Raw genomic sequence first — 25,336 nt, 5'->3', positions numbered from 1 at the left:
TCACAGCTCTGGGGACTGCAAGTCCAAGAGCATGGTTATGTAGAAGTTTGAAGTTATGCTATGTACTTTGTAGGAAATGATTAATAACAGTCATGGTATATATCTTATTTTCCAACAATTTTTGAAAAAAAAAATTGCATCTGTGTCCTGTTGAGGACTTTTAGACACTAAAACTTGAGATAGAATACTAGTATACTATTTTAATCAGACAATCCCTTTTTAGAAGTTTATTTTTCCTCCCTCTGTGTCTGTCTCTCTCACTCGGTAGCTCACTGTGGAACTGTGTAAAGATTCTTTTTTAAAGTTTCTTTAGACTTCTGTCTTGAGTAGTCTCTGATCATAAGGCTCCTCTCCCTGCTTTTTACAACTTATTCTTTACTTTTTACTCTAATTAAATTTAAAATCCACTGGCAGGGTCTAATTTTATTTCACTGCAGTTTTACTTGAGATGTTGAATGATGACATGGAACTGCTTTCTAAATTCTGTTTACTTTTTCTGTCCTCTCAGAGTGCCCAGTTACATATCTATTTTTGTTTCCTGATAATGACTTCTGGATAATTTTACAATGACCAATTTTTCTATAGACTGATAGATCTTCCATCATGCTGTCAGGCAGGCAATAAGTGTACTTAGCTCTTACTTTTAGGAATTTAAGCTGAAGGCCAGATGGCAACATTGCTGTTAAAGCATAGCTTTATTTCAGCAGGCGAAACACAAGTCAAAGCACAACTTGAGGACATTTAATTTGGAGAGTCATTTTGCATTTTCCCTGAACACTTGTTTGTCAGAGATGGTTTCTCAACTTCTTACAAAGATGTAAACTTGCACCAAGCATTGTTAAACTAGAGAGGTGCAGCAGTGAGGGGGGCTTTACCTTGCCTTGTTTTTGCAGCAAGCTGGACACCACAGATCAAAGAAGTAATCATGGAACTTCCCTTTTGGCAATTTTGGGGTTGAGAACTTTGAAAGAGCCTTTTTAATATTATTTAAAAATTAAAAAAAAATTGAAAGTGAGAGGAGAGAGTACGATTGAGTGCTGAAAGCAACTGGTTTCTTCCTCAGATGCACTCAACAACCAGGACTCGGCCAGGCAGAAGCCAGGAGCTGGGAGCTAAGCCTAGGTCTCCCATGTATGCAGGACCTAAGTATCTGAGCCATCACTTGCTGCCTCCTAGGCTGCGCATTGGTTGCAAGTTGGACTCAGAAGCAGAGCTGGGACTCCATTATGAGATGCATATGTTCCAAGCAGCAGCTTACCTGCTGAGCCAAACACCTACTCCAAGAACATTTATTTAACAAGCATTTTTCTGATAGCCTATCATCTGCTATTTTGGAAAAAAGATGTGTAAGTTAAAAGGTGCTAATGGAGACTTTGCTCCCTTAGTAACAAGTGGAAAATCTGCAATAGAGCAATCTAATAAGAGAGCAAAACAGACGTGTGTTAACTTCTCTGCATTCTCAGTAAGGTAGGCTGGTGTTGAAGAGGGAAGGACAGGCCAGAGATGCAGGATCAGCCACAATGGTCACAATAACTGTTGGGAGGGGTAGAGCTGAGTGTGTTAGGGGACTTGGTGGGGCCCAGTGCTCACTTGCTAAAAGAGGCAGGGTCTCAGAGGGCGATGATTGCAAGGGGCAGCCATGAAGATGGGACTCTGGGTTCCAGGGCCCTGTATCCTGGCTTGGCACAGACACAATAGATCATAAACCCTGAGCGCTTAGAGACCATGAGCCCTTCAACTGTTCTCTGAGATTGAAGGCTACAGGCCTCTGCTGTGATCTTCTGGGTAGCAAGTAAGTTCCTTGGATCCTCATAGCACCCTAGGGAGAGGCAGGCCCTGCAAAACATGCCTGAATGATGTTGCCCATTGTCCTTTGGGGTGGGGAAGTGGGCATTAATTTGATTTAGAAGAATAAATAAATAAAGAATAAAGTGGTGGTGGTTCCGGGCATCATGTCTTATTCTGATCATGTTCTTCTTTCCTGCACCCCTCCTCCAAAGTTACTCTTCCTGTGTCCCATTCTTTGAAGTCTAAGTGTAATGAAAACTAAACAGAACTAAGTTCTCATAGCCAAAAACCCACATGAGAGCGTAACCTCTAGATTTTAACTAAGTACTTAAAATCTTAAGGGTGAAGTGGCTTCTTAGTTTGTTTTTGGCAGCCAAAGGAAATTTCGCATGGATTCAAACACTGAAAGCAGATGGCACTAGAGCTCTCTGATTGAAAGGAAGCAGGAGACTTGACACACCTCTGTAACTCATCATGTGCTCCCAAAGTCCCTTTGTTCAGTACCTTAGGGGTTCTAACAGAAGCCACAATTTCTTTTTATTTTTTAAGATTTATTTATTTATTTAATAGGCAGAGTTACACAGAGAAGGAGAGGCAGAGAGAGAGAGGTCTTCCATCCACTGGTTCACTCCCCAGTTGGCTGCAACAGCCGGAGCTGCACCAGTTCGAAGCCAGGAGCCTCCTCTATGTCTCCCATGTGGGTGCAGGGGCCCAAGGACTTTGGACCATCTTCTGCTTTCCCAGGCCACAGCAGAGCTGGATCAGAAGTGGAGCAGCTGGGACTTGAATCGGCACCCATATGGGATGCCGGCGCTGCAGGTGGTGGCTTTACCTGCTATGCTGCAGTGCTGGCCCCAAGGAAGTCGCCATTTCGACCCAAGGAATGAGCAGTGTGGGTGTAGGTGTTGGTGGAATGCAAAATCCATCATGGGCCAGTGTGGAAGACTGACATAGGTAGAACAGCCGGTTCTAATTGTCTTGCTGTGAAAGCAAATGCTGCTCAGAGCCAGGCTTGTCTGCAAGTGTGGGTGATGATCCTACTGTTCGCACAGAGGGAATTTTGTCTTTCATCAAAGTTACTCCCTAGCAATAAAAAAAGCTAAAATTGTAATATATCCATTGCCTTTAAATACAGAGGGCCAAGAAATAGGAGTTATCATTGAGAACTGCTCTTATATTCCTGCTTTGTATTCCAAGTCTTCATTTATTCATTCAACAAACGTTTGAATGGCTCCTCTCATGTTTCAATTCTGTTCTAGACTCGAGCATTGCAATGAGAAAAACTGTCTTCCCTCGGGAACTCCCATTCTAGAAAGGAGGAAGAATAAACAAACAAACAAGTATCTTCTGGTGTTAAGTATGGGAGCTACGACAAAACGGGGCTTTTGGTTAGTTTTCTGAGAACGCTCGACTGACCATCTTGGGCATCAGTTCTATTAGAAATGACCAGCATAGTGTCTCATGTTTACCAGATGTCCGAGCAGAGAATGAGTAGGATTTTTTTTTCAGCTCAGAAGACAGATACTTCTGAGGATGCAACAAGTGATGAGATTAGAGTGACAGAAAATATAGACTGAGTTCATTTTCAGATCATCAACATATTCGAAGGAAATTTTGAGATTTTCTGAGCTCCCATTGCTTTAGAGTGATTACTGTTTGTGGCAGCTGAGCCAGCCATGTAGAGAGAACTCAGTACCACTGTATGCTCCCCTCAAAGACAATATTCACATAAAGGGATTAAAAATGCATTTTCCCTTGTAGTCTGCTGCACCACTTATTTTCTTCTATAGTCAGATTTGCCCTTTCCTTCTGAGCTGTGTGCTCTCCTCTCCTGTGTCTTTGCCACACTCCTGTGAGGCCTCTGCCCCACAGCTCCATTGGAACTTGCCCCATCAAGGTCTTCAGTGGCCTCCACACTGCAAATCTGGTTGTCACATCTCAGTTCCGTCGTCCTTGAGCTGCTGGCAGCATCGGGTACACCTGGTCCTTTTCCCCTCGTTGAATCATTTTTCTTCCCGGGGTTTGCAGGACACCACGCTAACCTGCTGGGCTTCCTGCTACCACACTTGCCACTCCCCAGTCTTTGCTGGCTTCTCCTCTTCTCTACAGCTTTTAAACATGGGTTTTCATGATCTGTATCTTCGCTAACCATTTCCTCTGTATCTCATCCAGACACACTGGCTTCAAGTTGATACACTGACAACTCGCACATTCATATTTGTAGTTTTGTCCTCTCCCTTGGATTTTGAACTTTTATATCCGGTTAGCTATTCCACATCTCCCTTGGGCATCTACTGTATATGTCAGACTCAACATGCTTACTATGTGACTCCTGGTTTTTTCCCCATAGCGTTGGCCACCCAGTAGCCTTCTCCACCCAGTGGAAGGCAGTTCCAGTCTTCCAGCTGACCAGCCACTTTCCCTTACATCTCTCATCTAATGGACCAGGAACCCCCGGTTCTATTTCTGGAATACATGCAGCATGTAATTCTGTCTCAGCACCTCCATACTCCTCCCTCCAAGCCACCACTTTCTCTTTTCCAGATTGCTTCAATGGCCTCCTATTCGAGATCCCTACTTTTTCCTTCTCCCCCCAAGAGACTATTTGCAATACCATGGGCAGAGCATTCCTTTAAGAACTTATGTCAGATCAGGTTGATCTCTACTCAAAACCTGTGATGAGTTGTCTTTTTATCTTAGAATTACAAAGGCCTGAAAAGCTCGTCTTGGGCCCTCCCTTCTGCTCTGCCTCATCTCTTGCCTCCCTCTACCCCTGCTCACTCTACTCTGGCCACACAGCTCTCCTTGCTGATCCTGACACCTCTGGCCATGTTCTTCATTAAGGGATCTTATTCTGGTAGGTACTTGGGCTAGAAACTTACCTGAGATGTGGCTAACTCCCTCATCTCTAAGTTGTTGCTCAAATGTCCACTTTTTTTTTTTTTTTTAAGTTCATGGAAATGGTGGATTTGGAAAATCTGTGCCTGACTTTCAACTTGATTTTGTCCCCAAATAATCCTTTAATTCCATTTTTCCATAAACTCTTTTTTTTTTTTTGACAGGCAGAGTTAGACAATGAGAGAGAGAGAGAGAGAGAGGCCAAATGGCCACTACGGCCGGCGCGCTATGCCGATCCAAAGCCAGGAGCCAGGTGCTTCCTCCTGGTCTCCCATGCGGGTGCAGGGCCCAAGCACTTGGGCCATCCTCCACTGCCTTCCCGGGCCACAGCAGAGAGCTAGACTAGAAGAGGAGCAACTGAGACAGAATCTGGCGCCCCAACCGGGACTAGAACCCGGGGTGCTGGCGCTGCAGGCGGAGGATTAGCCTAGTAAGCCGCGGCGCCCGCCTCAAATGTCCACTTTTAATGATGGCTGGCCTGGGGCCGGTGCCGTGGCTCACTTACTTAATCCTCTAGCTGTGGTGCCAGCATCCCATATGGGCACCGGGTTCTAGTCTCGGTTGCTCCTCTTCCAGTCCAGCTCTCTGCTGTGGCCCAGGAGAGCAGTGGAGGATGGCCCAAGTGCTTGAGCCCCTGCACCCACACAGGATACCAGGTGTAAGCACCTGACTCCTGGCTTCGGATTGGTGCAGCGCTGGCCTTAGCAGCCATTTGGGGAGTGAACCAACGGAGGGAAGACCTTTCTGTCTCACTGTCTATAACTCTACCTGTCAAATTAAAAAAAAAATGATAGCTGATCTGTCACTGATGGCCTTCTGGCATGAAGGATAATAATTCTCTTTATTATGTACATTGCTGTTATTTGTTTCACCATAGGATAAACTCTACAAAGCAAGGGGTCTAGTCTGCATTCAGTAATGTAACCTCTATCCTAGAGGAGGGCCAAATTGGCTAAATAATGAGTGACTGTATCTAGAGCAACACAAGCCTTGTTGGTTCTACATGGAAGACAGAGGAAGAGATTATACCCCCAGCTCCTCAGTAAAGGATTTAAAGTATCCCATTGGATAGCTCTGTTTTCTAAGAGTCTTTTCTATACTCTCCCCTTAAGGGAGTCTTTCTACCAGCTTTTCAAACGAATTGTTCTCCCAATCCAGTTCTCCTAGCACTAGCTCTCAGAGATCTTCATTCATACCCAGAGCTTTCTGACCCTCATTCATGTTTACTCAGCAAATGCTCAATGGAGTGCAGGATCTTCCTGTTACTGTGACTCATCCTCCTTAGAAGGCTGAGTAAGACCCAGTTTGGTTATTGGAGCGAACTCTTGGATTTTCTCTCTCCCCATTGTCTTACCAATCTCTTATGCCCAAAGCTACAGCACTCTCCACAAGGGGAGTTCTTATTGTTGAAGAATTATACACATTTTCTTCCTTCTAGTTAAATATCCTTGTAAAAGGTAAGAGTAGGGGCCGGTGCTGTGGCATAGCGGGTAAAGCTACTGTCTGCAGCGCCAGCATCCCATATGGGTGCCGGTTCAAGTCCCAACTGCTCCACTTCCTATCCAGTTCTCTGCTATGGCCTGGGAAAATGGTATAAATCCTTGGGCCTCTGTACCCACGTGGGAGACCCAGAAGAAGTTCCTGGCTTCAGGTCGGCATGGCTCCGGCAGTTGTGGCCATCTAGGGAGAGAACCAGTATGTAGAAGAATCTCTCTCTCTTCCTCTGCCTTTCAAATAAAAAATTTTTTAAAAAAAGGTAAAAGTAATTGGGGGCTACATTAACTTAATCTTATCAGTCTGTAGAGTATGGCACCAACAGGCTCTTTCTCAGTATAGGCTCAGAGAGAGAAGGGTGGGCTATGTCATGTTAGCTTTCTCTCCAGAGGTGCTTTTGAAGCTGGTTCAGGCATTAAGTAGGGCTCAAAGGGCAAATAAGGACATCATACAATCAGCCATGGGTTGGTAATTTCTGTAAAAGAGTCCAAAAGTTAACAACTAGAGTAGAAGAAGAGCATTTGCCAGTGTAAACATTGCCCATAGCAGACAGAGAGAACCAAGGGGGCTGGAGGTAATTGCAGAATATCTCCAGGTAATTTCAGGCTGTGGATTGTTATCTCAGCAGTCCCTTATCAGAGACAAGAACACTGAAGAGAGCTGGTTGCTCTCAGGAATGTAACTCTTCAGAATCTGCGCACTGGTGAAGCCCAGGGAATTCATCACCTCTGGGCAGGTAATCTAGTACCATAGACAACTTTGTACTCTCATTCTGCTATCCTTGCAGTAGCATTGATTTTCACATGTGTGAATGTTAGTCAACATTGGTGGGTGGTGAAGCATCTTTAGTTAGCAAAAGTCTTTATCAGATGATAATCAGAATATATGAGGGGACTTTAGTACATAGAAAATCTGCATTACCTTTTGATGATACTTGTGAACAGACTTTTTGAAGCCCCCCTCCTGTGCTTCAAAGCACTAAAGTGGGGGCTTTCTGTTTGGTTTCTTCACTGCTGTATCTCCAGGGGCTATTCCAGCATTTAGCACGTTGTAGATACTCAGTAAATAGCTGTTCAAGTAATAAGTGAATCTTCCATTGTGTGAGTGGTTTAAAGTCCAACATATCCTTTTGGGATGACAGAAGATGTTAGGGTAAATGGTATCCAGTTTGGGCAGCCTGTCTTCTCTTCAGGGAATCTCCTTTTGTCATCGTAAGTGTGAACTCAAATTGTTGGAGGATGACTGTTGTAACACAGTAAAACTGATGGTTGAAAATTCTCGATGGAAACTTGTTACACAACGTCTCAGAATGTTTTTCCAAAAGCCTGGAACTGTCATGGAATTTCATCTCATCTGCATCTCCTTCCCCTGAAGGACAGACGCTAGTTTTCTCAATGAAAGACAGGAGAGTTTTAAATTTTACTCAATCCTGGTGCTCTTCAACTGACCTCTTATCAGCTGACTATGCGGTTGCCCAAGTTCAAGTTCCAGGCATGGGGAGTGGGTGAGGTGGAGAGCACTGGGCCTGAGCTTTGATCTCAGACGTCTTGCTTGGTTTTCACCCTTTACTTGTCTATAGGCCTGCCCTGTTGATGTCTTAACCCCATGATACTCCACTTCCTCTATTTGTCAACTGCCACCTCCGCCCCAGCCCAAGGAATTTGCAATAAAAATGCCTGCTGGTCTCCTTCATGGGCCTTTTAGAAAATCCAAGTCAGATGTGTCTGAAGCACTTCATTAGACAGTTCTATGCAAATAAAGTGGAAATTTTGAACAGTGGTTCAGAAGAAATTACAAAAACATTCTGATTTTATGAAAGTAATATTGATTTCTGGAAGTATGAACTTTCAAAGAAAGAACAATAAACAATTCATAAAGTCCTAAAACCAAGGAAGCCACATCTGCAAATGAGGCACCATAATGAAGACGTCATTTTCTGCTAAGTCAACCCAGACAGGGACTGTCAATAAGCAAAGCAGTGCCAGCAGTGCCATGTGTGAAATTTGATCCAGATTCAAAACGTTCACAACAGCAAACACACACAGACACACACACCAAGGATCACAACGCAACCCGTGACTTCACTGGAGTCACTGAGGATGCTAAGGATGAAACTGGAAGGTGGGGGTTATTTAACGGTGTTGCTTGCAGCTCCATTTCCTGGGTAATCAACAGAGCCCTGCATCGGGAATGCAGTAACTCTTGTGTAGCATTGAAGCTGCAAATACAGAGACAGAAGGAATTTTTGTACCTTCCACCATGTGTAATATAGAAAATCTCACAATGGGATAAACTCCTTCAAGATTTTCTCTTAATCCCAGATAAAGGATATTGTATAGACATGCTGCTAAAATCTTAAGGTTTGGTTTTTCATCACAGATCTGTTTGATGTGTACCCTTTAGGAGTCTGCTCTCCTGTAGTAGTGCAGTACTGTGCTGAATCCTTTAGCAGTATGCACAGTACACATGTTCAGTATTTTTTCAGTTGAAATCCAAAGGTGTAATTTAGTTCTTATACTGAAAGTGTGGAATATAATAACTTTTTAACGTTTTACTCATTTATTTGAAAGGCAGAGTTACAGAGAGGCAGAGAGAAAGGTCTTCCATCCGCTGGTTCACTCCCCAAATGGCTACAAGAGGCAGAGCTGGGCTGACTTGAAGCCAGGAGTTTGGAGCTTCCTCCTGGTCTCCCAAGTGGGTACAGGGGCCCAAGGACTTGGACCCTCTTCCTCTGTTTTCCCAGGCCATAGCAGAGAGTTGGATTGGAAGTAGAGCAGCCAGGATTGGAACCAGTGCCCATATAGGAGGCCGGCACTGCAAGTGGCAGCTTTACCTGCTACACCACAGAACTGGCCCTGGGGTATGATAAGTTTGTTGATAGTATGAAGATCTTTCTCATACTGCTACAGTAGCATTATAAGAAACTTACCAAGCCAATTAGGACTTCGTTTTACTGAGTTGAGACTCTGATCTCTATGATAGCATTGGAAAGTAATCAATAGATTGTGTGTGTGTGTGTGTGTGTGTGGCAGCAGAGTGCTGCATTAGTCAAGTGACTTTCCTTTTCAAATGTTAGTTTAGAGACTCCTGAGTACTGGCCAGTCTACTGTTTCCCAGGAACATGGTGGGAAATACGAAAGACATGAGCCTCAATGACTAGAGCCTTGACTGTCTGTTTCTGTATTCAAAGGGGTTAAAATGTTGCCTATTTCCTAGCTTCTGTTAGTTAGAAGGATCATCTCATCAAAGCATAATATGGCTCAGGGGACAGTGGTATTGACTCAGCAACTGACCACACAGCTGATGACCTCCAACTAGGTCTCATATGAGGAGGAAGAGAATGAGAGAGGGAGAGGGGAGAAAGAGAGGTTTTCAGGTGTTGTGTTTGTCTACTGTTACTCTGAAACAATGGCTGATGAAAAGTTATAGGTTTTTTTCTCTGGTTAAAAAATAAATTATTTTTAATCCTACTACCAGGGATAATTACAGTAGTCTTTGATATACCTCTCTCCAGGCTAGATTATATTAAGTCTTTTTAGAATCATTTAGTATTTTTCCACTTAAAGTATTGAACGTTGTGCTAAGATGCTAGATATTTTCTACAATGTGCTTTTCAGTTACTGTAGCAATATTTATTATGGATGTATTAAAAGTCTTTGTTTAGTCACCTACTATTGCATGGTTGTTGTTTCATAAATACCTTCTGGATATACAAAACAATTGCATGAGTATCCTTAAAAACAAATGTACATATTCATGGTCATTTTCTTTATGACATGCAAGAAGATTGCTGAGTCAAGTGTTGTACACATTGAAAAGCCCTTTGCATATTACCATCTATTTAAGATTATTTTCACATCATTTGAACTGATTTATCCTTTTCTCTTAGTGATCTTCCTTAAAACATTTTTATCTCAAAGTTACTGTCCACTAAATTTTAAAGCAATTGAATATTTGTTGAATTTGAAAAATCACCATAATACTAAGAGCAAAATATACCAGATTGTAATCGTGTTAAGGAAAAAAAAAAAAACAAAAAACACTATTAGCTAATGTCATTTCGCATTCCTTGTGCCAAAATAGATGCTGACATTTTAAGTGGCATTTTTATTAAGGCAAGTAAATGCATTTCAAACTCAGGGCACGGGGTCTCCATGCTTAGGTTTCAGCACACATCAATTGACTGACTCTATTTTTACTAACTTTCCCTGTGCTACATAGAATAGCATTTTAGAAGGAAAGGTTTTTTTAAAATGTTTGTTCAATTAATAGGACTTCACAATGGCATAGATTTCAGTTATTAAGAATGATACTCGCCGGCGCCGCGGCTCACTAGGCTAATCCTCCGCCTAGCGGTGCCGGCACACCAGGTTCTAGCCCCGGTCGGGGCTCTGGATTCTGTCCCGGTTGCCCCTCTTCCAGGCCAGCTCTCTGCTGTGGCCAGGGAGTGCAGTGGAGGATGGCCCAAGTACTTGGGCCCTGCACCCCATGGGAGACCAGGATGAGCACCTGGCTCCTGGCTCCTGCCATCGGATCAGCGCGGTGCGCCGGCCGCGGTGCGCCGGCCGCGGCGGCCATTGGAGGGTGAACCAACGGCAAAAAGGAAGACCTTTCTCTCTGTCTCTCTCTCTTACTATCCACTCTGCCTGTCAAAATAAATAAATAAATAAATAAATAAATAAATAAATAGAATGATACTCCCAGAATTTCCACTTTGCTATGGCCTTGTCTAAATTTTGAAGGAGTTTGTGGACTCAAAAGCCTTCCATAGCCTAAGCAGCTGATGTCAAGAGCCTCAGGTGATCACTGACGTCACATGTAAGAGTGTTAATTGTTAAATCAACAACAGGAGTCACTGTGCACTAACTCCCCATGCAGGACCTCTATCCTTAAGAGTCATTTTATGAGAGTTAATAGTAGTACTTGTTCTCAAAGACTTACTTCGTTTTAGTGTATTAAGTGGAAGATATTCCATAAGTTTTAGATAAGCCTCAGTGCCCAATTCCATTACTTGTCTCCTTAGGTGCCTCTTTGATTAATGATAAAACTTGTTCTCAAAGTGAAAAAGAGTATATTGCAAAAATTAAAAGAAAAGAAGCAGGAGGAAAGGTTGGGAGTGAGGGAGGGAGGGAGGATGAGGTAGGAAGTGTCATTGTGCTCTTAAAACTGTACGAAATACATGAAATTTGTTCCATTTATATAAATTTAAGTAAAAAATACTTCCATTAGGTATTTTCCCCACCCAATTTGTGCAGCCAGTGAGGCTACTCGTGTTCCGAGCATGGGCACTTTGCCCTGCACATCCCCTGGTAAAACCGCTCCTGCCCTTCTGATGCAAGCACTCTTGGTATTATTTCCAGGTAGTTTCACAAGTATTTCTGTAGAGGGCCAAAAACATCAGTGCCAAGGAAACAGGGAATTTGGGAAGCAAATTTGAACATCAAGGGAAGGTTTTCTATCATTTCTTTATCTCTCCTGATTTTAAGAGAAAAGTCTTATGACGTGGTTTTCTGCTCCCCTCTCTCTTTTTTTCCAGTGCTCTGCGGAGGGGGCGAGAGCTTTCTGTGTGCCAGTGGACTCTGTGTCCCCAGGAAACTGCAGTGCAATGGCTACAACGACTGTGATGACTGGAGCGATGAGGCGCATTGCAGTATGTGACAAGCTGTTTGGGGTTTGGGTGGACAGGGAGGCTATGCAGGCACCTAGAAACCAGAACTATTCCATTGTCAAATCCTGACAACCATCTAGCATTTGTGTAGACCGCTCTTGGTTTGCCTTTATCAAGTCAGCCAACATATTTATCTTTCCCCAGAGTGACAGCAGTGTTTGCACACCTTTCAAAGCCTGGTTTTATTAGGAACGCAACAGCTCCTTGCTGTATTGGACCAGATCAGGGAGTGAAGTCTCTGCTTAAAGTGTCTTGAAATTGGGAGAAGGCTTTTGGTATATTATGTTTGGGAGAGGATTTTGTTTTTGTTTTTAAAACTTTGAGTATAAAGATCAATGCTTCTAACATTTTTAAAGGGAAATTTTTCACTCTGATGATTTTTAACATTGATGACACAGCAGATACAAAGCCTCTTACTTCTTTATGCTTCTTCTAAAACTGATGATTGTCAATGACATTTAGTGCTGCAAATCCAGTAATCGGTAGATTCAGTCTTGAGGAATCCTCAGTTGCCTTCTCTGCCTTAATAAGCCTTGTGTCTTGAATTGACCACTGGTTTCTCCAGTATAGATTCAGGGTTCAGATTGTTTTGCACTTATGCACCAGACAGAAGGGATGAACTGGCCTTGAGAATTACACTGCGTGATTTGGATTCAGAACCAGAAGTATGTGCAATTGTGTTCTAATTGTTTTTTAATGGCTATATAAACAGCCATAGCTAGTGCAGGAAGAAGTGTGTTTTAATCTCATAGGGAGCTGCCAAAGCTCTGTAACAGCTTGAGATTGCTGACCTTAATTGAAAGATTGCTGTGATCTGTAAGGCAGAGCGAACCAACTCTTCTTTTATCTGAAGAGCTAGGATGCTCATTTGTGAGAACATTGTGGAAGGCGACGTATTGTGATTTTACTTTAGGTCACAGTTTCCTAAAGTAGCAAACCATAGTACCTGAGTCTTGAAAAATGCTTGAGAAAAAAACCAGTTTGCAAACTGCTAACAGATCTACTTCTTAAAGAGTTACAACACGTACTCATGTGTTAAGTGTTCTGAGAAACATTGCAGTTTAAAAAGAGATTAATTTTGCTTATTTTGTTAGTTCCTCAAGATTATTTCCTTATGTGAACTACCATCTTTATTTATCTATTTGTTTAATTTGCATAATACCTAGCATTCTATAATTTTAATTGTGCCACATTCCCTTAAGGAAGTATTTTCAGTGAGATGCTTGTTTTTCCTACCTTGGATTTCATTGTTCTGGAGAATTGATGGCATGCAATTTTTATATAAACATTTTTATAAGATATTTATTTTGGGAGGTATTGTTGACTTAGCAGAAAATTCTGTGTAACACAGCCACAATAGGGAATTTTAATAGAATTTTATTCGATTTATGGTAACTGTAGTGGAATCTCTTGTTTATCTCCCATTATGGTTCATGTTATGCCATTATTCACATTCTGTGTGTGCTTCTAGCCCGTGCTGGGTCAACATGGTTCATCATTATGTTCCCCCATTGTGCTGAGAATTTCACTTTGAACTCAGTGAGTGCTCTCTGCTGCATTTGTTGAAATTGAATATGAAGCAGTCAGCAACTGAATAAGAATGTATTGCTGGGCTGCGGGGAATTAGGCCATGCCCCAGCAGCTGAAGGTATAGTAACGAAGATAGATAGGGACTTTTCTCATGAACATACCCCAAAATGGATCTTGTTTGGTCCACTGAGGAAGCACATCCCTTTCGAAAACTGTGTGAAAATGCTTTGTGTGGTATTGAGGGCTCTGAGCACAGTTGCTTCTGACCTTCCAAGGACATCTGTCACTGGGCTGGAGCGTTCAGAGCATGGTGTTTCAGATGAGTGTTTCTGAAAGGTGCCACACTTCTGTTGTCACCACCCTACGCTGAACGAATAGTACCAAGGCGCTTCAACAGTTCATGGCAATGGAATTGAGAGATAAGTTAGTTCTGGTGTAACAAAAATCCATACCTAGTTTTTTTTCATAACATGCATTTCTCTGAACATTTGGAAGACCCCTATATAAGTAGGAATGAGAGTTCACAGGCAAATCAGAGCATGGAAACAGCTCACATACACTCATTGAAGAAAGAAGGAAGCTTTGGTACGTTCCCAGTGAGGAACAAAAGAAACTGCCCAGTTCCTATGGTTCTGGCAACAGACAAGGAAAAGGGCCCCCAGATAGGATCATGGGTCCATAGATGAGGTGCCAAATGCTCCCTACGTAAGGACTTGTCTGCTTTTATAGAATTGAGGTTGAATTAGGTAGTTTATATAGTTTGTCAGCTTACTAATTTCTTTTTTAGCTGTATTCAAAGGCAGGTAGGAAAGGGAGTTATTATTTATGAACTACCTGTTCAACTGTGTTGGATGTGTTTGCCTACATGATGCAATTGAATTATTAGCACAGGAAACATTTCTCACCACTTGTGCAATGCAGAGCCAGGGCTTAGGGTGATGAACAAACTTGTGAGATTTCAGGTGCTGGATTTAAACCCAGCTTTGAGCAGTTCCAAATCTGATGCTGCTGTTGACTTGTCCTTGTCTGTAAAAGTTCAGCTTCGGTGAACAATTACGTTCTCATCATTCATTTGGCAGGAAAACATTGAACTGTTTCAGATGCTCTATTAGGCTTTGAGAGGTAACCCTCAGAGCAGCACTCCAGGTATCTGTGCCTACTTGCTTTCTCCCCTAATTTTGTTTTGTTTATCATTCTCTTCCCATGTATTTGTTGAATGGAACGACTTCCAATCATGTAGATCAATTTTAGTAGTAACATATGAATATTTTGAAAATTAGGAAAACTTTAAAAATTTCTGGATTGGCAACTATGGGCAGGCTACTTCTCTAACCTCAGCTTTCCTTAGCATTAAGGCCAGCTGACTGTTAACCTGCCCAGGAAGCCCAGCATACAGGGATTCTGATTCAGTTGGTCTGGTGGTGGGTCCTACACAGTAGTACTTTTGCAAAGCTCCCCAGATTTGATTTGAAATCATTGAACCAGAAGGTGTCTGGAGTCTCTTTTATTACTAACAAATTTAACTTCGATTCTATAACCAGTTACTAGACTAATGCCTGGTTCAATTGCTTAGCAAACGAATATATTAAAAACTCAAGGAGAACCATTGGCACAAGAAAACAGCTGTCACAAGGTATCCACACCTTATTCCACTTAAAATCACCATTGAATACTTTAGGAAAGAATTTGTTCTTGATTTGACATAATATTGGTTGGCTTACTTTTGCAGGCAGTGGTTACCTGATTATCCTGAGTAGAGGACATTTTGTTGATTAACACTATTGCTGCTTAGGATCCTATCTTTACCATTTCCTGTCCCCCGAGTGCCTGGGGCAAGTTACTCATCTCTATGCCTCAATTTCTTCATTAGTAAAATGGAAGCATAATAGTAACTGTCTCTAGAATTGTTCAGAATAACAAGTCATTGTTGGCTTAAAAGCCTGTAGACCAATGTCTAAGGTGCAAGAACTCTCAAAGAATATTAAGAGAGCCGGCGCCGTGGCTCAATAGGCTAATCCTCCACCTTGCGGCGCCAGCACACCGGGTTCTAGTCCCGGTTGGGGCGCCGGATTCTGTCCCGGTTGCCCCTCTTCCAGGCCAGCTCTCTGCTATGGCCAGGGAGTGCAGTGGAGGATGGCCCAGGTGCTTGGGCCCTGCACCCCATGGGAGACCAGGAAAAGCACCTGGATCCTGGCTCCTGCCATCGGATCAGCGCGGTGCGCCGGCTGCAGCGGCGGCCATTGGAGGGTGAACCAACGGCAAAGGAAGACCTTTCTCTCTGTCTCTCTCTCTCACTGTCCACTCTGCCTGTCAAAAAAAAAAAAAAAAAAAAAAAGAATATTAAGATTTCTAGTTGTGATTGCTGTCACTATTGTTGCTTATTGCTCTTATTCTTCCCTCACCTCCAGAATCTCTCATTTCTAGGGTGACCCCTGGAAGTCATGGAGAAGGTTGGCTGATACATGGTAGGCGAGACAGAAGCACTGACATGTGCAGCAATTTCAAAAGCAGCACCCGTGAAGCTATTTTAAAACAGAAGCGATATGAACAGCACAAAATAGAAACTGATATTCCAAATGATGTTTCTGAGTTACCAAAGATAACTGTATTTACTACAGCCTTTTTTTTTTTTTTTTTTTTTGACAGGCAGAGTTAGACAGTGAGAGAGACAGAGAGAAAGGTCTTCCTTTTCCATTGGTTCACCCCCAAATGGCCGCTGTGGCCGACACGCTGCACTGATCGGAAGCCAGGAGCCAGGTACCTCCTCCTGGTCTCCCATGCGGGTGCAGGGTCCAAGCACTTGGGCCATCCTCCACTGCCTTCCTGGGCCACAGCAAGCAGAGAGCTGGACTGGAAGAGGAGCAACCGGAACAGAATTCGGTGCCCTAACCAGGACTAGAACCTGGAGTGCCGGAGCCGCAGGCGGAGGATTAGCCTAGTGAGCCCCCGGCGCTGGCCTACTACAGCCTTTTTACCAAAACAGAATGCAAGTAAATGCTGAGTTCCATCAAAATAATAAAAGGATCTCCTTCACCACTAAATAGTCAACTATTTTTAAAATTGACTTTTTGTGTAATGGAAATCTGGTAATACTGAATTAATTAAAGTATCGAATATGCTTGGATTCCTGCTTTATGTGAAATAGATAGTGGTTAATTAGACTGTTAACACATCGTTTATTTCTTCATGGAGCTTTTAGGAGAAATATAAACATGGAAATGTATAGAAAGAAATATAACACAAGTGATGTCACAAAGCAAAACAAATTGGTATGAGCAGGCAAGGTAGTGGTGGAAGTCTTGTAAATAAAGACCAGAATCAGGAAGCTGGGTTGAACAGAGACACTGATGGAGAGAAGTGCTTAAAGCTAGCCCTTCCACCCAGGTAACGTTTCTGAACTCTAGACAGTCCTGGTGACATTTTGCAATGTATGGTGAACTTTTTCATGGTCACAAATGTGGGGAGGGGGAGGTACTACTGGCATCTGTTAGTAAAGGCCAGAGAGGCTGCTAAACATCCTACAACAAAGAACCATCCAGATGAAAATGTCAGTAGACCTGCAGTTGAGAAATTCCCCTGTAGAGGGCGAAGTCAATGGAAAAACACAGCCAGGGAGTCTAGAGGCCTCACTTCCATGGCTCCACTACTAATGAGCTGGGCAGCGGTGGGCAAACCATGTAACCTTTCTGGTCTTCTCAAAATGAGAGTTGAACAAAATGGTATTTGGTAGTGCCCATCTTTAACGTTCTGTAGGTGGAAATTGAGCTGCCATACTGAGATCATGAGTTGAGGCAACACATTTATAGTCAGACTGAACAAATTGAATGAACCCCTTTATGAAAAGGGATGTCTGTTTTTTTGCTTTACTAATGGTAATCTTGGTCACCGAACTTAATAGCATGTGTATGAGATGCCAAACTGGAATATTAATGTGCAAGAACTCTGGAAGAAACATTTTGTATGAAACTCTCCTTAAGAAAAAAGAGCTGTATCTAGAAAAAACATCTACCTTAGGTCATGCAAAATTATACTTGTGTTGAGCAAGAAAATCACAGCAAGCAGCTTTTGAAAATTTTGATTTGCTGGCCCTAAATTGTACTGACAACATTGAACCTTTTCAGTTTAAATAAGCATTTATTCCAATAAAAGGAAGCACTGTGATCTTTGCTATTTGCTATGTATTTCTGGCTGTGCAGTGCCTCTGGTTAAGGTTCTGAATGTTTACTAATAATACAGACCTTAGGGTAGTACCAAGTTGTTTTCCAAATGCAGCTAAATTTGTATTTGACTTGTGAAAATGACTTTGAACTGAGCAAGTCCTAACTGTGGAATGTTGCACCTGTGTGAATAATGAGGCCTTTAAAAAAATGCTCCATTTATGAAATAATATAATAAATTACAACATCAATTTTTAAAATGTCACTAATGAGAGGTTTAGTATGAATTACCAGCGTGGAGAGGCCTTCACATGAGGATGCATAAACTTTTGGAAATTTTTGGTGTGTTCTCAGGCTAATCAAATTCTGAAAGGAGTATTTGATTCCCCAGCAGTCTTACTACTTCAAAAGAAATTAACTCATAAGACTTAAAATCTGATACCACCTTCTACTCCCACCTCTGAGGGAATGCATGTACTTCTGCACAAATGGTCAAGTTGAGAAATCTTATTTCCCTGGTTCTGCTAATTTTAACATTGCTTAGAAGCTTCCTGCAAGAGCAATTTAGATGAAAACAAAGCAAAAAAAAGTTTAAAATTTCACAAGCATATATATCTTGATGAAACAAGTCCCCAAGTCTGCTTGGTATCCAGGAGAACAGGGCCATCACCTTTTAGACTCAGCCTTCATTGGCACAGTAGTTCCTCCAGCGGTGGGGAGAAAGTGCCCTCTGCTGATGGGAGCAAATAACACCAGCAAAGTAATAACGGACCGCTTAGTTCTTAGCCTTGTTTTTTTCCTTAGGATGGTCGTCCTTGCTTGAAAATTACTCAGAATAAGGTAAAATAGAAAAAGTACTCACAAAGTTGTGTGTGTGTGAACATGCCTGTATGCTTACATGTGTGCGTTCACGTGTGTACACCTCCTTAATAAAGACTCTGCACAGCCGATCTTTAAGTTCCATTCCATTCCTAAAATGATTTGATTCTAAAGGTTTTAAAGAAAGTTCTTTTTAGAAGAGTGATTTTTGAAAGCATTCAAATTTGTTGACTTGATGATTGATAAATATTATTAGTATCTGAATGTAGCTAATGCCTTAGCTGATGAATGGCAAAGACCTTTGCTGAATTGTCATCCAGGCTGGGATGTTTTTGGTAAAGAGGTGCCCACCACCAGTTGTATGAGATACAGGCTTGTGCCCCAGGATCGACAAGCAGCTGGAATTCAGGAGACTGCGCTATGGACCTGGGAGTGCTTCCTGGCACTCATCAGCCAAGAGTGCCGTGATCCTCAGATGAGGCCTATTTCTCAGCATTTACTGTTGTCTCTACCTGCACCATGCTGACTGTCTCATTCCCACCACCCTATGGAAATTCTGCCCATCTTCCATGATTCTTTTCCAGCCTGAAGCAACCTGTTTTTGAACTACTTTACATAATAGGGACAACAATACATTTAAGAAATCTAGTTTCTATTAAATGCAGAGTTCTTTACACATATTAATTTTAAACCCTTGTTACAGCTTTATTGAGATATAATTTACATACCATGTATTTCACCTCTTTATTTGTAGTGAATTTAGAGTTGTGCAGCCATTATCACAATCCAGTTTTACAATTTTATCTCTCCCTAAATTTTCCTCCCTCCCATTTAGAGTCAATTCCCACGCCTACCCTCCAACCACTAGTAATCCCTGCTCTGAGTTCTGTCTATAAATTTGCTTTTTCTGGGAATATCATAAAAGAGTAATATAATTTGTCATCTTTTTATATTTGAGGTTAACAACACTGTCACATACATTAGTAGTTTGATACTTTTCATTGTTGGATAGTATTTTATTATAAAAGGATATTAGTGGCCGGTGCCGCGGCTCACTAGGCTAATCCTCCACCTTGCGGCGCCGGCAAACCTGGTCGGGGCGCCGGATTCTGTCCCGGTTGCCCCTCTTCCAGGCCAGCTCTCTGCTGTGGCCAGGGAGTGCAGTGGAGGATGGCCCAAGTGCTTGGGCCCTGCACCCCATGGGAGACCAGGATAAGTACCTGGCTCCTGCCATCGGATCAGCGCGGTGCACCGGCCACAGCGCACCAGCCGTGGTGGCCATTGGAGGGTGAACCAACGGCAAAAGGAAGACCTTTCTCTGTCTCTCTCACTGTCCACTCTGCCTGTCAAAAAAAAAAAAAAAAAAGGATATTAGTTTTATTTGCCCACTCATCAGTCGGTGAGCATTTGGTTTTCTTCTGGTATTTGGCTATTGTAATTAATATTGATAATGTAAATAATATTCATACATAGGTTTTCTGTGTAATTCCCTTGAGTAGAATCTTAATAGCAGGATTCATGAGTTAATTGTGTACTAAGGTTATAGTTCACTTTTCAAGAGGCTGCCTATTTTCCAGAGTGACATTATATTTTGTATTCTCACCAGCCGTTACATGAAAGTTTTAGCTCCTCAAGATCCTTGCCAATATGTCTTATCATCTGTCTTTTTGATGGTTGCCATCTAGAGGATGTGTTCTGGTACCTTACTGTGGTTTTAATTTGCCTTTCCTTACTCGCTAATACTGTTAGAGCAGTTTTTCGTGAGCCATGGGTCATTGTTTATCTTTCACTAACACTTTCTTTGCAAGTCTTTTACCCATTTGTAGTTGGAATGTTGTTGTCTTACTGAATGTTAGAGTTCTATATACACTCTGGCTTTAAGTTCATTATAATATAGATGATTTTCAACTAATTATAATATGAAACTTGTCTTTAATTTCTTAATGATATCTTTCATATAACAAATATTTTAACTTCAATAAAAATTATTTTTTCTTTTATTGATTGACTTTTGGTGTCATCTAAGAATTTTTTGCCTATCTCAAAGTCACAAAAGTTTTTCCATTTTTTTCTAGAAGTTTCACAGTTTTCACTCTTATATTTGAATCTGTGATCCATTTTGAGTTCATTTTTGTATAGGATTTGAGGTGAAAATTCAGTTTCAGGTTTTTACAAATTTGATTCCTAGTTGTTTCAACATCATTTGTGGAGAAAAATATTCTTCTCCCATTTGAAATGTCTTGATTTCTGAAATGATTTCATCCAGCTGTTCTTACAAAGCCTATTAAGTGGCTGATTTTATCCTAATCTCATAGATTGATTCACATTAGAGCTGAATGACAAATTATAAGTCCCATAGCTAGTAGATGACAGAACCTGAATGGGAGTTCTAGTTTTCTCAAGTACAAGCACTGTCTTCTTATTAAAATTGAGAACTCATTCCTTGAATACTGTTTATTTCCATGTTAAACCATCAGCCTCCTGAGATCACATATCACTTATTCTGATCTTGCCACTGCAATTTTAGCATAATCCCTAATTGAGGATCATGTTATGAAACACTCAACTGACATCAGCAGTCATGTTTATGTGAATGCAAGTAGCAGCTCTGTAATCTGAATGCCATTTGCTCCGTTGTTAAACTTACCATTGACAAGCCTAGACTTTAAAGGAAAGAGTTACTCATCCTCTGCGGGAAACATTCATTCTGAATGAGTGTGGGCTCTCAGGTGCCCTAACGTGGAAGTCAGGTGAAAATGATCAAAACACTTGGCTTGAGAACAGCTGGTCCCAGGCCTGCTTGCACAGTAACTTGTTAAGTAGACTTGGGCAAGTCACCGGGTCTCTGTGCCACAGTCTGCAGATGTAGACCAGATTACCTTTACAGTTTCCCTCTCGTGATCGGCTTTGTTACTTGAGTACTGCTGTGACATCTTGAACTGCGTCAGTGACACATGGTTGCTTTTCTTCTCTTAAAGACTGCAGCGAGGACCAGTTTCACTGCCACACAGGCAAGTGCCTTAATCACAGCCTGGTGTGTGATGGATATGATGACTGTGGGGACCTGAGTGATGAGCAAAACTGTGGTAAGTTGCTTTATTAAGGTTTTAATTTAAAAATCATGGAAATTTATAACCAGTAACTTGTAGCTCATGGTTAATAGCATATGTGGGATGAATTGCAAGATGTTTGATTTCTTTTTCAAATATTTGAGTGACAGAAATGAGAGAGGATGGGAGGGAGAGATAGATGGAGAGAGAAAGGGAAAGAAAGTACCTTCATAATCACTGGTTCACACCCCAAATGCCTGGGGTTAGGCCAAACCAGAGCTGGGAATTAGGAACTTAATCCAGCTCTCCCTTGCGGGTGACAGGGACCTAACTACTTGAGCAATCACATGTTTCCTCCCAGGGTGCACTCAGCAGGAAGCTGTAATCAGGAGTGGAGCCAGGAACCAAAAGCATGCACTCTGGTGTGGGACATGGGCATCTTGACAGGCATATTAATCACTATGCCACATGCCCAGTCTGCCTTGTTTTATGGAAGGAGGGGGTTTGCTCAGCCCTGGTAAATAGTCATACAAAGGAAATGATAAAGAACTGCCGGCCGGCGCCGCGGCTCAATAGGCTAATCCTCCGCCTAGCGGCGCCAGCACACCGGGTTCTAGTCCCGGTCGGGGCGCCGGATTCTGTCCCGGTTCCCCCTCTTCCAGGCCAGCCCTCTGCTGTGGCCAGGGAGTGCAGTGGAGGATGGCCCAGGTGCTTGGGCCCTGCACCCCATGGGAGACCAGGAAAAGCACCTGGCTCCTGGCTCCTGCCATCGGATCAGCGCGGTGTGCCGGCTGCAGCGCGCCGGCCGCGGCGGCCATTGGAGGGTGAACCAACGGCAAAGGAAGACCTTTCTCTCTGTCTCTCTCTCTCACTGTCCACTCTGCCTGTCAAAAAATTAAAAAAAAAAAAAAAAAAAAAAAAAAAAAAAAAAAAAAAACTGCCATCGATGGATGCGCAAAAGTTGTTAACATGCTTATGTGTTTTTCTTCTCTTAAGTGTTCTGTTTCTCCATGGGTTAGAGCCAGTGGCTTATGTTTTGATTTTGAGCTTGTGAGCCAAATTTTGCCTTCAGATACATTGTTTGCATCTGACCCCCTTGGTGTATGTAACCAGATATCCTTCCCTTATTTGTGCAGTAGCTACACCTAGGGATAGGGCCACCCATGTGTTTTATCTACAAATGCTGTTCTTGTCATTTGCCAGAAGAAACTGGCCTTTAACAGCCATTTTCAACTTTAAATGTCATCTTGTGAATTAAAATCAGAAACATTCCTTCTCCTCATTTACCTTTTTGCTTTGTGATTAGTTTTTTATTTTTTAGGGAGTATCTTACTGGTTGACAGAGGAGCTTCACAATATGAATCAAAAGGGCAGGCTGGGAGGCAGATGTGTGATGGTGTTCAATGCAAGAGAATCTTGGGAAAGCATGAGGTGTATGATTAGAGAAATGTCTCAAATCGGGTAGCTTCGTGTTAGGAAACTTGGTAGTTCCTGGGAGCCCCGTCCTGCTGCCCTTTGCTGCACCCGTGCATATACTGAAAAACGTTCGGATGTACAAACATCCCATGGGTGACCAGACAAATGTGCATTATCTTCTGGGACTGACTTGTCTGGAGACAAAGGATGGGGAGAATTGTAGCAATTATACCTCACAATTTATAGTTGCAAGAGGATTTTGAGATCATTTAATCCAGCTTTTCCTTTTATCAATGAACTAACTGGAAAGTGAGTGGGGTCTTGGCGGGAGTGGGTTTGGGAGCTAAACGGGTTGGTGGAGTGAACGAAGGGATGGTTAGTGTGTGGGAAAGAGTGGTTGTAGTCACTAAGTAAAATGCCTTTGATGCTGGAGGGTATCATGAAGTTGGGACTGCCAGGGTGGCTGTTGTAGCTCAATCTCAGTTAAGTACTTGAGCCACCACTTGCTGTGCCTCAGGCTGTGTATTAGTAGGAAGCTGGATTGGAAGCAAAGCAGCCGGGACTCGAACCAGGCACTCCCATACCTCATCTTATTGCTCCAAAAATACTCTTTCAGATCTATGTCCCTTCAGGAGTCCTTGATGTCAGTGGCTCTGTTATTGATGATTTGTGATACTTTCTCATTACTGAGTCTGTTACTCATGAATCCAATGCTTCCCTTAAAGGGCTTTTTATATTCAGGTTACACCATTTCTCCTGGCAAAGCAGCCTGTGATTCTGCCCTCTGTGACAGGAAACCTAACAGTTAGTGCCTCCTAACCCTGGAATATGTAGATTGAGATGGAGCTTACAGCCAGTCTACAAGAATCATAAAAATAATATGAATATTTTATATTGCTTCTCTAGAAACTCTTTCAAATATGAGCTATAAATTAAGATAGTCTAATTAAAAGAACCAAGGTTAACATCAGGAGAAATGATATGATAATATATTACCTTTCCAATTACCAGAGGGGTAACTCATGATTCTTAGAAACACAGAAGCTGTCACCAACACATTGAATCAGCTATCCACCTGTGAAACACAAGTTCTGTTTATTTGAGTCAGTGTAAACATGGAGGAAAGACCACAAAGACTAAGGAAAACAAAGGATAGCAGCAGAAAGCAAAGTCTGGCTCCAAGGCAGCTGGGGGCATTGCCATTCATCTGAAAAGCAGGCAAGTCTCCTCACAGTGGGGCCGGTGCTTAGAAGGAGGTGGCATTTTCTGTGGGCCAGACAATGGAAACAGATCGTTCAACTGGAACTGCTGGTTGGGGCCATACAGCCGCAAGTGCTGGTCCTGCTGATTCTCTACATCCTGTGGCTTTTCCCTTTCCCCAGATTGCCACCCCACGAAAGAGCATCGCTGTGGGGATGGGCGCTGCATTGCAGTTGAGTGGGTCTGTGATGGTGACCATGACTGCGTGGACAAGTCTGATGAGGTCAATTGCTGTGAGTGTCCCCGGGGTTTCTCATTTTGCTTATTTTCCTGATTGTTTAGTGTCTCAAGGGGGAGGATTACGCTCAAGGTTCTTTTCTAGATAGCATTTGGTTCTGGCCTGTGATGATGATCGACAATAATTGAATAACGTGATAATGATAACAGCAATGTATTGTGGTTGATGCCACATCTCCACTCCAAAACTCCAAGCTTAATTGATCTGATGTGGCCAAGCAGGTGTCTGTGTTTTTGTCTCATTACTCCAAGTGTGTCCCTCTGTGATCTGTGACTTGGCAAAAGTGATGCTGCTCTTGGAGATTGGGGCTCTTGGAGTGGCCAAGGTTCTCTGCAGGATCTGCCAGACACATTGTCAGGGCCCTGTGGGGAGAGAATGGGGGGGGGTGTCAGAGGAGAGCCTTTAATGCTCACTTTGTCACACCAAAAATGTGTGATAGTAATTATCATGTTATAGCCTGTTTTGTTTCCGGGTGAGTGAAAATCCTCAGGTAGCTGTTCCTCAACCAATTAATGAGAAGTATGGCTATTAACCACTGTGCTCGCCAAGAAAATATTGTCTGCTAGGTAATAATAAAAATAATTTAAAAAATAACAGTTATAGATGAAAAGGGAGCACAGTTGACCTGAAAGAGTTGAGGCGTATTTCATGCATATTTGAATAAATGAATTTTTATTTCATCTTTTACCATCTAATAAAAGTAGAACAGTTGATACTCAATTGTCCCTCAGTATCTGTGAGGACTTGGTTCCAGGACTCCCTGTGAGTACCATAATCTGTGAATGCTCAGGCTTCTGTGTAGAATGACAAAGTGTGTGTGACCTAAGCACATCCTCCTATCTACTGTAAATCATCTCCAGATTACTTTTTAAAAAAGATTTATTTATTTATTTGATATGCAGAATTACAGAGAGGCAGAGGCAGAGAAAGAGAGGTCCTCCATCCACTGCTTCACTCCCCAGATGGCCACAACAGCTGGAGCTGAGCTGATCCAAAGTTAGGAGCCAGGAGCTTCTTC

The 25,336-nt window shown here is 42.4% G+C and overlaps 1 protein-coding gene across 6 annotated transcripts in view; it reads left to right on the top strand.

Annotated features, from left to right (window-relative positions):
* Positions 1-25,336, top strand: part of CORIN (corin, serine peptidase) — a 322,793-nt gene that overhangs the window by 217,549 nt on the left and 79,908 nt on the right. For all 6 annotated transcript variants that reach the window (XM_008248589.4, XM_070068193.1, XM_008248573.4 and 3 more), the window contains 3 exons: positions 11,717-11,830; positions 21,333-21,440; positions 24,203-24,313. In XM_008248589.4, coding sequence (XP_008246811.2) covers positions 11,717-11,830; positions 21,333-21,440; positions 24,203-24,313 — 333 coding nt within the window. The remainder of the gene's footprint in view (positions 1-11,716; positions 11,831-21,332; positions 21,441-24,202; positions 24,314-25,336) is intronic.

Source organism: Oryctolagus cuniculus, chromosome 2, assembly GCF_964237555.1.
Source record: "Oryctolagus cuniculus chromosome 2, mOryCun1.1, whole genome shotgun sequence".
Taxonomy (NCBI): domain Eukaryota; kingdom Metazoa; phylum Chordata; class Mammalia; order Lagomorpha; family Leporidae; genus Oryctolagus; species Oryctolagus cuniculus.
Note: the sequence above shows the minus strand (reverse complement) of the source record. Positions and strands in the feature narration are given on the sequence as shown.